The 16744-nt window shown below is 40.0% G+C and overlaps 1 protein-coding gene and 1 long non-coding RNA gene across 16 annotated transcripts in view; both read right to left on the bottom strand.

The window, feature by feature from the left end:
- MYH10 (myosin heavy chain 10) overlaps window positions 1-16744 on the bottom strand; it is a 121575-nt gene that overhangs the window by 41604 nt on the left and 63227 nt on the right. For all 15 annotated transcript variants that reach the window (XM_086358962.1, XM_086358967.1, XM_086358958.1 and 12 more), the window contains 7 exons: window positions 14314-14377; window positions 12409-12507; window positions 10639-10782; window positions 10292-10387; window positions 7013-7131; window positions 6231-6383; window positions 2213-2386 (listed from right to left, as the gene is read on the bottom strand). In XM_086358962.1, coding sequence (XP_086215088.1) covers window positions 2213-2386; window positions 6231-6383; window positions 7013-7131; window positions 10292-10387; window positions 10639-10782; window positions 12409-12507; window positions 14314-14377 — 849 coding nt within the window. The remainder of the gene's footprint in view (window positions 1-2212; window positions 2387-6230; window positions 6384-7012; window positions 7132-10291; window positions 10388-10638; window positions 10783-12408; window positions 12508-14313; window positions 14378-16744) is intronic.
- LOC147352058 (uncharacterized) lies at window positions 13440-14113 on the bottom strand. The gene is made up of 2 exons (XR_015147911.1): window positions 13986-14113; window positions 13440-13555 (listed from the first exon to the last, which is right to left on the bottom strand). It is a non-coding gene; the product is annotated as an uncharacterized LOC147352058 (long non-coding RNA).

Here is a 16744-nt window from a genome sequence, read left to right as displayed (position 1 = left end):
AGAGACACCAGAAAGGAAACAGAAGGTATAGAGAAACTTAGTCTTTATAGTCAATAAACCCTCCACAACCTGGAATGCTTCAGACATTTTATATCTTACCCAGGTCAATTTAAGATTTCTGTTTAAGTGATGATTAAATGAGCATTTCACACTTTGTGAAATATTTAAAACTACAGTTAAGTAGAATATATGGAAGGTGATGATATAATTTATCAATTACTTTTTAGGTTTGTGTTGAGAGCCTGTGTTATTTCACTCAACTAACTCACTGAAAAAAGCCTGAGAGACACAAAGACAGAAAGTAGACTAGTGCCTGGGGTGCTGAGGAAAGGGAACGGGAATGACCGCCAAACGTACCAAGTTTCCTTCTGGGATGATGAAAACGTTGTGGGATTAGACAGTGGTAATGGTTGTACAACTCTATGCTGAAGCTCACTGAATTCTGTACTTCAGAAAAAATTTTAGGGTAGTGAACTCTGTCTCAAATAAAAAAGTGTCCGGAGTGTGCTATTCTGGAAGGTCAAAAACCAATGGAAGGACTTCCTTTTTTGGGAAGAGAGTGGGCATATACCTGAAAGCTAAACAAAATATTACAATAGCAATGGCCTACGCTATAGAGGTTTGGGGTCATGGTTTACTGCCATACTGCAAATATGGCAAGTTTCTGATCCAAGACTGAACAGACCAATTCTAGGGTACCACGATGAAATCAGCATTTGGGATAAATCCCTACCAGTTTTCCTCAACTCACAGGCCCTTTGTATTTATTAGAGAAGAGCTAACTCTGTACAAATAATGACTAAAAAGTAACTGGAAGGACGTCTCTAGTGGTCCAGTGGTTATGTATACTCCTTGCAATGTAGAGGACATGGGTTTGATCCCTGGTCAGGGAACTAAGATCTCACATGCTGTGCAGCATCTAAGCCACAGCTACTGAAGCCTGTGTGTTACAACTAGAGAATCTGTGCGCCATAAGGAAAGATCTGGCATGGCGCAACAAAGATCCCGTGTGCGGCAACGAAAGACCTGACACAGCCAAATAAATAAACATTAAAAAAAAAAAGTAACTGGAGGTCCTAGTTAAACATGATTGAAATGTCATAACGTGGTCAGAGAAAGGCTGAGGTTAACAGAACAGGAGCAGGTAGAAGCAGCTGAAAGTCCAGGACTAAGACCCTCACTCCCCGGCTGTTTAGTTTCCGGCTCCTCTATCTAAAAGAATTTGCAGGGTTCAGAGATGCTGAAAGAACGCTATAATCAAAGGCAAGCAGGCTTAGTAGGGATCCTACAGAAGAGATGGGCCAGAGAGGCATTTAACCCGATTTTACCCACTCACGACAACCTTGAGAAATGAAGTTCTGGACTAAGGTAAGTGAAACACACATCTTTCTGCCATAATTTTTACATTTTTAATCTTTCAATGAAAATATTTCTAAATTCTGAAAGAGGAGCCCAAATATAATTTAATCTTTTCTACAGGACTCCAAGACAGCATGACTCAGAAGATCCATAATTTTGTCTCCTTTTTAGTCTTCCGATTTCATCCTTTAGTGTCAAGATGTCTGTTACCACTTTTCCTTTTAATTGAGGATTTCTAAAGAGTTGTTTGGGAGACGATGTTTCGTCTCCTGGTCAGAGTTTCAGAAGAAGCTGGCCGGAGGCTGGGCTACGAGAGGTCAGGACAGATGACAGCCTGGCAGGCGCCCCCCAGAGACACTGTTTGATATCTTCTTTCCAGAAAATACTGCCCTCACTCTACATTTTGAAAGGCTCCTCAAACGAATCATACTCCCATATCATTCTACATGTTATTGTTAAATGTTTTACGATTATAAACTCTTACAAACATTGTAAAGAGCACCTTTGTACTTACGAGGATAAGCTTCAGTGATCCCCCAAAATGGATCTGCATGACCCACCTAATTCATAGCTAGACACAGAACCAATAAGTCTTGGACATGTGCCTGGTTGAGCCCCACACCCACGAGAGGACAGGACACGACTGAGAGAAAAGACAGCTCGAGAAGGGTCTTACTTGCAGGCTCTTCACTTTTTAAATGGGTATTTCATCAAAGCATCCTAGTAAATTTAGATCAGAAAATTATCTTCACGCTGATGAGACAGGGACATTTCCGTCTCAGTTTATGGGAAGAAAAGCTCAAGGCACCGCCTGAACCTGTGTGGAGAGCCGGCCGGCAGGAGAGGGTCTTACAGGTCTCTCGATGAGGTCAATGCAGGGCTGCAGGTCGAGGCCAAAGTCGATGAAGTTCCACTCGATGCCCTCGCGCTGGTACTCCTCCTGCTCCAGGATGAACATGGTGTGGTTGAAGAGCTGCTGCAGCTTCTCGTTGGTGTAGTTGATACACAGTTGCTCGAATGAGTTCAGCTGCAGAAGTGGGGAGGGGGAGGAGAAGAGGAGGGGGAGGAAGAGAGGACCAGTCAGTTTGTTCTCAAAATGTTCTCGAGGAGTTATTAACCAGGTCTCAACTACCCTAGACTGATGAGGATCTCTCTTAATCTACGCACAAGCCCCGCCACCCCACCCCCAGATCATGTTACTGAGAAACTAAAATGAGAACGTGATAAACTCAGTCTGCTATTGTAACTCAGTTCAGTTCAGCCGCCCAGTCGTGTCCGGCTCTGCGACCCCATGGACTGCAGCACGCCAGGCCTCCCTGTCCATCACCAACTCCCGGAGTTTACTCAAACTCATGTCCAGAGAGTCGGTGATGCCATCCAACCATCTCATCCACTGTTGTCCGCTTCTCCTCCTGCCTTCAATCTTTCCCAGTATCAGGGTCTTTTCAAATGAGTCAGTTCTTTGCATCAGGTGGCCAAAGTATTGGAGTTTCAGCTTCAGCATCAGTCCTTCCAATGAATATTCAGGACTGATCTCCTTTAGGATGGACTGGTTGGATCTCCTTGCAGTCCAAGGGACTCTCAAGAGTCTTCTCCAACACCACAGTTCAAAAGCATCAATTCTTCGGTGCTCAGCTTTCTTTATGGTCAAACTCTCACATCCATACATGACTACTGGAAAAACCATAGCCTTGACTAGACAGACCTTTGTTGGCAAAATAATGTCTCTGCTTTTTAATATGCTGTCTAGGTTAGTCATAGCTTTTCTTCCAAGGAGCAAAAGTCTTTTAATTTCATGGCTGCAGTCACCATCTGCAGTGATTTTGGAGCCCAAAAATATAAAGTCTGTCACTGTTTCCCCATCTATTTGCCATGAAGTGATGGGACCAGATGCCATGATCTTAGTTTTCTGAATGTAGAGCTTTAAGCCAACTTTTTCACTCTCCTCTTTCACCTTTATCAAGAGACTCTTTAGTTCTTCACTTTCTAGCATAAGGGTGGTATCATCTGCATATCTGAAGTTATTGATATTTCTCCTGGCAATCTTGATCCCAGCTTGTGCTGCATCCAGCCCAGCATTTCTCATGATGTACTCTGCATATAAGCTAAATAAGCAGGGTGATGTACTCCTTTCCCTACTTGGAACCAGTCTGTTGTTACAGTAGCTGACATACTCCTTTCCCCACAGATTGGTTCCAAATAGTGAAAGGAGTACGTCAGTTACTGTAACTGATTATCTACAAATAAAACCATCTTTACTAGTGAATGCTTAATGAAGAGAAATGAATAAATGAGAAAGTGAGAAAAATGAAAAAAGACTCGGGAAGGTCAGAGGCTGAGGAGGCAAGCGCATCTCTGAGCACTTTGTGGGTCTGGAGAACAGATGGGCTGCTGTCCTGTCCCCTCTGCTCCTTACTTAGGCCAGTAGCTCTGAGTTAGGAAAAAAAAAAAATTTTTTTTTTTCATCTGTTACAGACATTTCAGTTTTTCTCTGTGTGAACTCTGCCCATTTCTCCACGGTGCTGTTGATGGGATGAAAAATGAAAGGATAAAGTAACAGGGGTAATTTTCTTAAAGCAACTGCGTTCTGTGAGAAGTACTCAGTCTTTTTTTCTGCCTCCATGCTGTCCACACAAGTACCATGGGGCCATAAATAACCTCTTTCATTATAAAAAGTGATCTTCAATTACAGAAGGTTTAATCAATCCCCAAGGAATAGACTTATGGTCTGAAAAAGCCACTCCAATCTTCCCTGGGAGGTGCTGCACTCTGTTTTAGAATGAGCTCATGCTAGGAGGGCGGGGCAGCGTCTGCCTTGTTCAATGCTGTATTTCTGGTGAACCGCATCAGCATTTGCAGAGCGCCTGATGGTGGTGATGTTTATGTGAATGGATTTTTCTCTGCCTTAAGATCACGGGACTTAGTGCTCTACTCAGCCTGAGCTACCATGTATGATGGTATTTTTGTTAAATAAAGGTCTACTTGCCTTCCATATTTAAGCTACTAAAAATATTTTTAAATTATTTGTTTTTAAATTGGTTAATGCCTGGTATAAAATTTGAAATGTACAGAGAGTTGCACTGAGAAGTCTCACTCTGATCACCCGCTTGATCACGCTAATCAACCACTGTCACCTATTTCCTGCAATCTTTCCAGAAAGTCTGCGCACTCATAAATGTGTGTGCTACCTCGGCTTTTTAAGCTTAACAAAGTATCTTGGGGTCTGTACTATAAAGCCACCCCATGCTTTACAATGGGTGCACAATTCTCTACTTCACGGATATATGTCATAATTAATCAAATCAACCTCCTGTGGTGAACATAAATCTCCTAATGGTGGACAGTTAGGCCTTTCCCATTCTTTTCCCATGATAAATAATGCTCACTAAATAATTCTGCATTTTTAGTATCTAAAACATTTTTCTACTATGTATATTCATGTCAAATCTGAAGTTCTACAGCTTTATATTTTATATCTCTTAGTATCCTCTTTTTATTTCTTTTTCAGAATTTTACTATCTATGCTTTATTAGTTTATTTTTCAAATTAGTTTTAGAAGCAGGTCACCTAGTCTTCCTCTACCCCTTAAAATTCCTATGAATAGTTTTTAAACAAGTATGTTCTATTTCAAGATAAATTTGGGGAAGATTTACACCCTTATAATGCTGAATTTTCTCACCCAAGAACAAGGCACATTTTTACATTTCTTCAAGTCTTTTGCTTTTTACAGTAGCACTGTAAAGTTGTCTTCAACTAAATCTTACCCATTTTTTCTCAAATTTATTCTTAGGTATTTCATCCGTTTTTTGCAGTTGGAAGTGGAGGTCTTTTTCATCATTATATCTGCTGATTGTTTACAGACAGGAAAGCAACAGACATGCAATTTGCATGCAGCCACCTTTCATGATTTTTCAGTTATTCAGAAATCAATACATATTAAAGCAATCTCTTACAGTGTCAGTGGCAGTTTGGTGGATAAAACTACTATACCATAACAGTTCAGATTTTATGAGGACAGACATAATCCAAAAGGGTTCATTTCAAAACAAGACAATTCAATATCCAATTGGCCAAAGTATTACCCTGATCCCAAGAAGTATTTATGCCTTACTATATAATTGGTCTATCAAAAGAGAGATAAAGTTTTACATTTTTAGGAGACCAAAATTTTATCAAGGTTTTAGCAAAACCACAGTAGGTATGTGAATACAAACCTTTGATGGATTGATGCTGTCTGGAGAATCTAGTCAGATTAATAATGAAATATATTGAAACACATCAACAAATGCTGTGGGTGTGTCTTCAGAACAGAGACCATCACGTCTCTTCATTTCTCCATCTCACAAGGCTGCTCCCAACCCCCACCCAAACCACCATCATCTGGCCCCTGAGCTATGACACCACCACCCTCCACACTCTCCCCACGTCTGCTTTTCCATCTCACACTCTGTGTTTCCGGCTCCTCTGCCCCTCTGGTCAGCTACGTCTAGTTACCCTGGCTTTTGGCAGTTTCTAACATCTAACAAATTCTCTCCCACACAGGACACTAGACCTACTCTCATGTTGCCGGGGATTCTTCCTGAGGCTGGGCTTCTCATGCTGAGCTCTTAGCAGCTGCGAGCACACTTTGCACTGTGGGTCTCCCCAATTCCTTCCATCACAGCCCCTTTCTCACTTCATTATTCAAAATCCCAAGAATTTGGTGGTTTTTCTTAATGTTTGACTCTCTACTAGAATGGCAGGGACTGTACCTGCTTATCTGCCATCATATCCCTGGTGCCTGGCACTGCAGTTGGTACACTGTGAGCCTGGAAGATTATTTGATGAAGGAATAAACAGAAGCAAGAAGAGCAGGAGGGAGAATGACATACCTCAAAAATCTCAAATCCAGCGATGTCCAGGATCCCAATGAAGGAGGCCCCTTGCCGTTTGGTCCTGTCCAGAGCTTTATTGATGCGGTGAACGAGCCAGCGGAAGAGCCGCTCATAGGTAGCTTTTGCCAAAGCTTCTACTGCAAAATCTGCCTGTAATCAGACAACAGCAACCTTTTAGTCTGAAAATAATCTCAGCAAAACACTAAAAGCTGTTAGATGGAAGGAATTTAATGATCTACAGTGCCCTCCAAACCCTAAAAGAGCACTTACCGCTTAATCATGTCTCAGTTTAATACATCAACAGAGGATATTAGTACAATTAGATACAGAGTGGAGATAATCAATATAGGAGATGGATGAAAATGCCCAGTAAAAATGACTTCCTCCCCCTGCCCCTGGGCTTCTGTGCAGCATTATAAGCCCAGAGTCCACCATGAAACAGGTGATTCTAACTCCTACATTCCCGGTGCTGTGCCCTCCTCCCCTTACAGGAACAAGGGATCAGTCAGGGCAACCCCTGCTGGGTGGGATGCCAGGGTACACAGCTTTTTCCTCGTGGACGGTTCATCTACCTGGGGAAAATTCAAGGTTATATTTCAAACTTCCTTTTTTATAAGTCACCTCTAAAAATTTTCTGTGAGGAAACAGTCAACTAGTACCAAGAAACATCTGGATGATGGAGCTTTTATTGGTTCAATTTGCTACATGCCAATCAGAGTGTGTCATGACCACGGTTATCAATCACTCAAGCAACTGTGTGATAACTGCGTTAAACTTACTTGTTCTTTGGTCTGGGCTTTCTGCACGTAGTCTCGGCCGACCTTGATCCGGGGGGTGAGAATGGCCCGAGTGAACTCCATCACATTCATGCCAAGAAGATGGCAGAGCTTCTGTGCAACTAGAGGGTAAAAGGCCTCCTAAATACCAGGCTTCTCCTTACCGACCTACTCATAGCACATTCAATAAACACTTGAAACACCTTAGTAATCACCTAATTGTATTAAGAAATTAAATATAACTTTTAAGGTTAGACAGGTGTTAGGTCTCATAAAAACTACCTTCATCCTTTCATATTAACAACACTTATCCTTAGGCCATAAGAGATGATTAGTCAGCAATTACTCTGGATAGCTTAATAGAAGTTACTAAGTCTTAGAACTCATGGATAATGCAGAGAATGAGAAAAATGGTGTTCAAAATATTTTAAATCATGTTACCAAGATAATTTGTCATGCCTACAGAGTGATCCTAGTACTTTAGCAGGCAAGAAACCTAAGGGATTTTAAAAATCAATTATTTGATTACATGGCTCACATTAAAAAGCTGCTAATTTTGCTATTGTGGATTCTCACCAAATTTAGGGCACTTTCCTCAACAGAAGTTCACTGCCTAATGTCACTAAGGTCCAACAAGTGTTCCAATTACTAATAAATGTTTAAGCGTTAAAAGAACAATAAAATTCTCTAAGGAGAAACACATTTTGAGTCATATAAAGGCATAACCAAGTTCATTCTCAAAGATGCACTGCATCCCACTCCCCTGATCCAAGTCAACTGCTGGCCACCCAGCAGCACCCCTGGGTGGGCAGGGAGGCTGTGCCTCAGGGAACACTTCCTTTGGTTTATGAGTCTTCTCACCAGCTACCCTCCTCACCCTCTACCCTCCTGGCTCCTTTCAGTTAATGTACATATATGTGCATGTGTGTGCATGCTGGGAAGCTGAAAAATACACAGAAGTAGAAAAAGCAAATTGCTCACATTCTTTTTTGTGATGATAAACATCATTTTAGCAGCTAAAAAACACACTTTACAGAGTGACTCTATCTTGGCTTACTCTCCTCCACGAGGAAAACAAGTTCCCTTACTACATTTTCTACTTCTAAGCCTTATTACTCTGCTATTTGCCACTTTTGTTTTTCTTTATAGTTATTTTCAATCTAAAAGGTAACAATCTGCCTATATCGCTGAGAAAACTCCAGTGGGGAGCAGGTAAATGTTTGGGTGTCACTGGGAACAGAGCCCTTCACCCTGACTGTGCCCCGTGGTCACTCAACACATGCCTCTGGTGCCCGCCATCCCACAGATCAGTGGTTAGACCTGGCAGACTTTTCTTGGTTTTCATAGTGGCAATAATGACCCTAATTTCCCAGTTCTCACCTGCTCTGTTTGTGACTGTTTTTCAGATTTTAATCTAGTTTCACATTCCCTTATATCCAAAGCCCAGTAACTGAAATGTGCTCTTCCTTTTGGTTCATTATTATGTTTGTGATAAATTTCTGTGACTAGACGTACTTTTCTTGTTCAAATCTGTGGTGCTTCTGGTACTACAGGTTAAAAGCTATTTGCTGTATTTACCTTATTCATCGGGGGTGAGGGGGTGGGTATGGGGTGGGGAGGGTGAGGAAGAATGGTCGGGAGTGATGTGCTAATGAAGGTAATTTTAGTTTTAGTCCTATTAATGATAGCAGAGAATAAGACTTTTCTGAAAAATGCCATTTTGATACCAACATGTAAAAATGCCATGGGAAATTAACATATAATAATATATTAACCTGATGAAAAAAGCCAGTCACAAAAGACAAACACGGAATGATTCTACTTATACAAGGTACCCAGACTCGTCCTATTCATAGAGACAAAGTAGAATGGCGGTTGCTGGGGGAGGGGGATATGGGGACTTGTTTTAGAGTTTAAGTTTGCAAGATGAAGTCTAGAGAGTGACTGCATGATAATGTGAATATATATTACTGAACTATATGCTTAAAAAAGAGTTAAAATGACAAGTTTTGTTATGTGTAATTTTACTAGAATTAAAAAATTTTAAATACTGATAACCTGAAAGACTCTGGTAAGAGAAAGCAGAAATATCATCAATACAAACAGAAGTCCAGGTGTATATATCCACTTCAAGCCCTCATTTTCTGATCCTGAGTTGAGCATCAGACTGAAATGTTTACAAACGAAGTATCTGGGATTTGCTTTGAAATAATCTAGGAAAGGGGAAGTGGTATAAATGAAACACAGGCCATGGGTTGGTGGTCGTCTATGCCAGGAGACAAGAACGTGGTAGGAGGTCCTTCCACTCTGCTCTCCCCTCTCACACGTTTAAATTATGCTCTAATTAAAAAGTACACACTCTGGCACACTGCAACAGTGCAAGTGTTAATTAACCACCACTACTACCTAATATAGGTAATAATTCAAGAAAATTTATAGAGTTGTAATTTTTTAAAGCTTCTTATTCAATAAAAAGCAATTAATTTGTTACTTCTATTACTGGGGATGTAATGAACGGCCATGAGGCAATGACACTGGAGCCATTTTGGCTTTTAAAAAACAGTTGTTCTATAAACGAATCAGGAAAGGAAAAGGAGAGAAGGATGCTCCCGGGAGGCAAAAGAACGTTCTGGTGACCAAGCACTGAGTCAACACACAGATGCGTCAGCTTTGTGTCTCTGGACTGTCGGAAGCAGACCTCACAAGGCTTGCAAACACATTTTGAAGTGAAGTCGCTCAGTCGTGTCCGACTCTTTGCAACCCCATGGGCAGTAGCCCACCAGGCTCCTCCATCCATGGAATTTTCTAGGCAAGAGTACTGGAGTCGGTTGCCATTTCCTTATGGTTCTCAAATTTTTGTTTTTAACTGCTGTGAATTTCAAGCCATTTTCAATATTTAAAAGTTTGAAAATTTTCTATTAAAATCTAGGTTTCCACCTTTCTCTGAAAAACCAGTTCTAGTTGGCAGCCCTGGACCTGCATTCTGGCAAGGAGAAAACAGGCTGGAAGCCAACAGCTGCACTCCCTTAGGGATGAGCCGTGTGGTCTCTTCAGCCCACCCCCAAGTCCTAACCCCCGTTACTAAGGCAGGGTCCCCACACCCGCTTCTCAGCTGGCACTCCATCCTCCTCCCTCCTTTCTGGAATCAGACTGACCCTTATGTAGGCATGTGGAGCCTCGTGGGAGACACCTCAAGATGCTTTTATGCTCGTGTTGTAACACATTTTTGGAGAACACAACAGGCCATAGAAACAGAAATAAAATCAGTGTTCATCAGCCTACCTGTATTTTCCGGCATGGAGGCTTGATCAGTGTTTCGCTCCTTTTTGAAAGAAATATTTCCAAACTGAAGCACTGAAGATACCACTTTAAGCATTGCTGTATGTTGATATAAAAAGAAAAAAAAAAGTAAGATATGACATCAAAACGTAGAGGACATATTCTAATGTATTTTGTGCTAAAAATTAGCTATATAAAACTTTTCAGAAAGATAAATCTCAGGATTTCATAAAATTAAGAGGCAGGTCCCATTAATTTCACAATCATTTTCTAGTTTAGGTTTTTTACCCCTAATGTATAAGTCTTGGTAAAACTGAGCATCAGAATCTTATTAGAGAAATCATACATACACAGAATCTCTTCATGGGAGAAGCCCATTATATGCATTGCCTCCATTGTCTCCTGGAAGTTATCTTTGTCTTGTTGTCCCGGAATAGGAATATAGCCATTGGAGAGAAATCTGTAGTTATTAAATCCTTCAAGGAGCAAATCAGCTGAAAGAAAACAGAATACAATGTCATAAATAGTCATCAACAGACTGAAGCACAGCCCCATCTTCAAACTGGACCCACAGGACAGAAAAACATCTAATCCACCACCACCACAGACTTTTGCTTCCTTTACATTCTTACATTAAATACACAGTCTTCCATGATCTGTACAACGAAAGAAATGATGATGTAAACAACAGAAATCTCAACAGGGGCTTTGGGGACAGTGGTTTATACAATATTATATTTGAAATCAGATAGCTGGGAAATGATATCAATTTTCCAGATAACTAAACTTTATTGTTTTCAGATTTAAATACTTCAGACATCTTTTGAGGAGAAGCCTTCAAACCCGTATTCTATGTTCCTGGTGTGGAACATGGGCCCGCCAAGTCCTGAGCCCAGTCAGCACCCTGGAACCCTTTCTCCAGGTCAGTCTGCTTAGTGGTCCATTTGCCTTTGAGAGCGAGGTCTGACATAGCCCTAGTCTGACAGGGTATTATAACAGACACGCCCACTGACTCTCTTACTTCAGGGGACATGAATAAGCAAGAACAAGCTCCTTTTCAATAAATGTGTTCTTAAGAAAAGAAGAGTGTGCAAAATAGTAAAACATGGTTTTTCCTACAATAGACGTTATCTGTGCTTCTGGCTTTCTATGTCACTGGCTCTCCTGCAGAGAACTCCTGATCACATCAATCCCTTAATTCTTATCTACATTACATGGAGCTTCCACTGGGTATTGCTTTAAAAAAAAAAAAAAAGAAAATTCCTTCTTTTAACAGTTATTTTGATTCATTACTGCTTTCAGTCTGCCAGGCTGAAAATGAGGGTTTTCTTCCCTTTAGCATTACCTACTGCATAACCTTGAAATTTTAGTCTCTCAATGGCAATTACTCTATTTATTGCTTTTTTTTTTTTTTCCTTGCAGGTCTTTAACTAATTTCTGGGTTTAACGCTTCCACAGATGATCCATGGTTAGTAAAAGCCTAGATCTCAAGTGAGAAAAGGATCATAGGGTTTTATATGTCTATTGTGATATCTAAATAACATACATACTAATTCTAGAGAAGCAGCATTTACTCTGAGACTCAGAAGAAACCAAAAAGTTGTGCATCTTCTTCTGACCCAGCAAAATTCTGACCCAGGAAAGAACTTACTTTTTACCTTGTCCAACTCTAAATTTCTGGTCTTTGTGATTCACAAAATAAATAAAAATCCACACAGGCTCTTTCTAGTACTACTGGAAGCATAACATGCATTCAGTTGTAAATCTAGGAACACACACGTATTCAATTTAACTTTATTAAATAAATTTACTTATTACTTTTATATTTACAAATTTTGAAACAGTATTTGTATAAAACACATCATATGCCTTCAAATTTAAAATTATTTTAAAAGAAAAGTACAAAAGATAATATACCACCACCCATATGCCTGCCACTTAAAGTACCTATCCCATGGCTTGAAGTTCAATTTCACTTTCATAATTGAGCCAGCTAGAATTTTGGTGTGTATGTGTGCATAGTTCTACAACTGTTCTCTTTCTCAAAAAAAAGTATTATAAAAGATATTCAACTGAACATAAAACAGTAAAAAAAAAAAAAAAAAAAATCTGTAACTTACACTTCAGATGTTCTCCTGCTCCAGATAACAATTGGTAAAAGATATGAAAAGTACGCTCATCTTTTGCTTGACGAACAGCACGAGATTTTTCCAGAAGGTCTGAGCAACGGTGGTTAAGGGTGACAATGAAAAGGTGGTCTCCTCTCAGAGTACACATTTAATTTGTAAGATTTTTCTTTCTTTAGAATACAGTAACTAGTCCGCAATGAATCACTCTAAATGATGGAATTTTGTATGCGGAAAAAGAAAAGACATGCAGTTTCTGTTTCTCACTAATCTTCTAGAACCTCTGAACTTGCAGGGAGCTTGAAGATCAGAGTGCTTCCCTCACCCCTCCCTCCACCCACACTACCCTGACTTGGATTATGTTCAAAGAACACAGCTCTACACAAGGAGCCGTGAGACGCTATAAAAAAAAGGGAAGCCAAGTTGTCTGAGGTGGAAAAGCCTTTTAACAGCAGACTTATTATCGCAATTTCACAAAGAAGGAAACCAGGGCACAAAGAAATTACTCAAACAGCACAGTCAGAAACCAAGACTTTGCTGGACTCCAAAATGTGCGTAACTCTGGTACCACTCCAGTCAGTCAGTATCCGTGTGTCAGAACACCGCAGCCCCGTGTGGGTATTTGGGGCGCGGATCTGGGGCCTGTTTCGGTTTCTCTGTCCACTGAGTCTGGATGCTCCTGGAATATCTCTGCACTGACAGTCCCACTGGACTCCCGAGAGTCTCAGTTCCACTGCTCTGGGAGAGAATTATCTCTGAATTAAATCTTCCTGGGGCCACCACAGCAAACTGGGTATGTGCATATAGCCTAATTTTAATTAAAAATTGGACTATCCCAAACACACCCTCCACATTCGGTGAAGAGTGCATGTACATGAAGGATGCTCTTCAACGTGAAGAGACTCCAGCGCAGCGGTCGCCAACCCTTTTGGCACCAGGGATTGGTTCTGCGGAAGATGATTTCTCCATGGCCCAGAGTGGGGGTGGTCTGGGGATGATTCAAGCGCGTTCCAGTCATTGTGCACTTTTTCTATTATCATTACATTAGTTCCACCTCGGATCTTCAGGTGGTAGAGGCTGGGGACCCCTGCTCTGGATCCATTTGCCTGTCATGTTCAAGTGTTTGTTTTGTTTTCTGGCTCTGAGCATATTTAGAGACATAAAACATAGTTCTGAATTAACAGGAAAAATCCGATCCATCCCTGACCCAAGGGCCAGAAACAATATCTATGACAAAGAGTATTAACAAGTATAGAGAACTTCAGCTGTTATTTCCTAACTGGGACATTATCATTCAGAATCATTTCTAATTTATTCTTTTTAATCAAACTAATTCTCTCTATAGATCCATCGTTCCTTAAGGCTACTCTACGCTTGTGACATTTCTTAGGACTAGTCTACGTGTTTGACCTTTCTTTCCCCTCTGACTTTATTCTGCTTAACACTAAGTGAAACTGCTTCAACTCTGTAGATTATAAGGTTCACCTCAATGGGACATGGTCACTCTACTAAAATCAAAAGTAGATGGGGGAAAAATGGGCTAATACAGCAGAACTGAAGATGTTACTCACCTAAATGTGCTATGAGCACACAAACACTTCCTGGGTCCATTTGCCTGTTCAAATGCCAGTATATGTACAGGTGTTCTCACCTTAGTGGGACCCTCCACTTCCCCAGCCACGCGACCAGATCATGACCCAGTGTCAAAAACAAACAACAACAAAATATCACTTTGGAGTTCATATTCAGTAGTTGAAAGTATCTAAACAAGTCACAATTTCTCTGGGCTTAAGTTTTATCATCTGGGAAATGGAAGAGGCGTCACAGAGGATGGCCACCAGGCCGCAGGAAGATTAAATCATTCTCTATTTTGAATAATGCAATTATGAAAAAGGATACATGTTTCAATGTTGGCCCCAACGATATAGCCAGTTACATCAAAGTTGATCCGAATAAACTTGCCCTGAAAATAAATTACAAAAAAAAAAAACTGAAAATAAATTAAGGACACAGGAGATCTGAACACTATAATAAGCCAAAGTTACTCTGTCATGTATCCACAAGTTGGTTACAAAAATGGAATCTTAAATATATTATCCCACATAAAAGGAAACGAAAAAGCCTCAATAAACTTAGGGCTGGGGTAGGTTACTTTACTGGACATAATAAAAATAAAATGCTAACCATTTAAAACTTTTTAAAAGCTCTTCTAACACCTCCCAGAATATTGGAAATAAAAGCAAAAATAAACACATGGGACCTAATTAAACTTAAAAGCTTCTGCACAACAAAGGAAACTATTAGCAAGGTGAAAAGGCAGCCTTCAGAATGGGAAAAAATAATAGCAAATGAAGCAACTGACACACAACTAATCTCAAAAATATACAAGCAACTCCTACAGCTCAACTCCAGAAAAATAAATGACCCAATCAAAAAATGGGCCAAAGAACTAAATAGACATTTCTCCAAAGAAGACATACAGATGGCTAACAAACACATGAAAAGATGCTCAACATCACTCATTATCAGAGAAATGCAAATCAAAACCACTATGAGGTACCATTTCACGCCAGTCAGAATGGCTGCGATCCAAAAGTCTACAAGCAATAAATGCTGGAGAGGGTGTGGAGAAAAGGGAACTCTCTTACACTGTTGGTGGGAATGCAAACTAGTACAGCCACTATGGAGAACAGTGTGGAGATTCCTTAAAAAACTGGAAATAGAACTGCCTTATGATCCAGCAACCCCACTGCTGGGCATACACACTGAGGAAACCAGAAGGGAAAGAGACACGTGTACCCCAATGTTCACTGCAGCACTGTTTATAATAGCCAGGACATGGAAGCAACCTAGATGCCCATCAGCAGATGAATGGATAAGAAAGCTGTGGTACATATACACAATGGAGTATTACTCAGCCATTAAAAAGAATACATTTGAATCAGTTCTAATGAGATGGATGAAACTGGAGCCTATTATACAGAGTGAAGTAAGCCAGAAAGAAAAACACCAATACAGTATACTAACGCATATATATGGAATTTAGAAAGATGGTAACAATAACCCTGTGTACGAGATTGCAAAAGAGACACCGATGTATAGATCAGTCTTATGAACTCTGTGGGAGAGGGAGAGGGTGGGGAGATTTGGGAGAATAGCATTGAAACAAAACAAAACAAAAAAAGCTCTTCTAAATAATCTGAAAGATTTTAATAGCTTTAAAAGAACACTGTATCCAGTCCTCTAATGCTAGATTTGAGAAAAGTGAAAAATAAAGATGATTTCCTAAGAAAACAGAAATTCATTCAAAGAAAAACAAGAGAAAAGTTGAACAGACCATAAACACAGAAAATAATAAAATATAATTACTCCTTTAAAAATGATGGATTGGTCTTGAATAGTTTAGCAAATTCCTTAGGGAATATTGAATTGTCTTATTACACATATAACTGTTTCAGGGAAACAGAAAATAGTGATCTTTCACAATCCATTTTATAAAGTTATCGTAACACTGAATATACAAGCTGGCAAATATATCATAAAAAACATATCAGAAAGCAAAATAAAAGCAAATATCTTACTTGCAAATAAAGATATAAAAGACCAAATTAAGTATACTTTGTAAAACCAAAGAACACAACAATGATTGAGAATCCCAGGACTGCTAAGGACTGATATTTGTAAACATACTACAACTATTCATCACAGGAAAAGGCAAGGGATGGGATGACTTTCTCGGTGGACGTGGACAAGATTTAATTTAAGGGAAATGAAGACCTAAAGAAGTCACAATGATTTTGAGAGCTCTAGAACTCGCACTACTTGATTTCAAGAAGCTATAGGATAATTAAGACAGCTATAGCATAATTAAGAAGGTGTGGTACTGGTGTATGGACAGAGATACAGCTCAACAGAGCAGTGTACAGTCCAGGAACTGAAAGCCTTGCTCTGCACAGGAAATGCATGGCTAGTTGATATAGCTAAAGTATCATGCCATCACAGTAACAGATGCACATTTCACTAAGGGTCTCCTTTAGATGCCCCTAAACCCCAAAGTGTTTGAGAGGGAGGTAAAAAACGTAATTCCTGGATGAAGCAAAAGCATTTTGTGAAAAACAGCCTCTTAGCACCTCTCAAACAGTTATGTATAAAGTCACTCACTACGTTTATAAATTATCAAAACACTGGTTAAACTGAAACAACTCTGGACATGGGTCTAACATTTGTAACTGAGTATATGTGGACAACAGAATACATTAACAGAACGTGAAGCTGAAAAAGAGGATGGTGACACCAATATCAGCAACACCCTCAAGCTTAAAAGCGGATC

The sequence above is a fragment of the Bos grunniens genome, chromosome 19 (assembly GCF_055505025.1).
Source record: "Bos grunniens cultivar Pamir isolate PY7600 chromosome 19, Bosgru_T2T1.0, whole genome shotgun sequence".
Taxonomy (NCBI): domain Eukaryota; kingdom Metazoa; phylum Chordata; class Mammalia; order Artiodactyla; family Bovidae; genus Bos; species Bos grunniens.
Note: the sequence above shows the minus strand (reverse complement) of the source record. Positions and strands in the feature narration are given on the sequence as shown.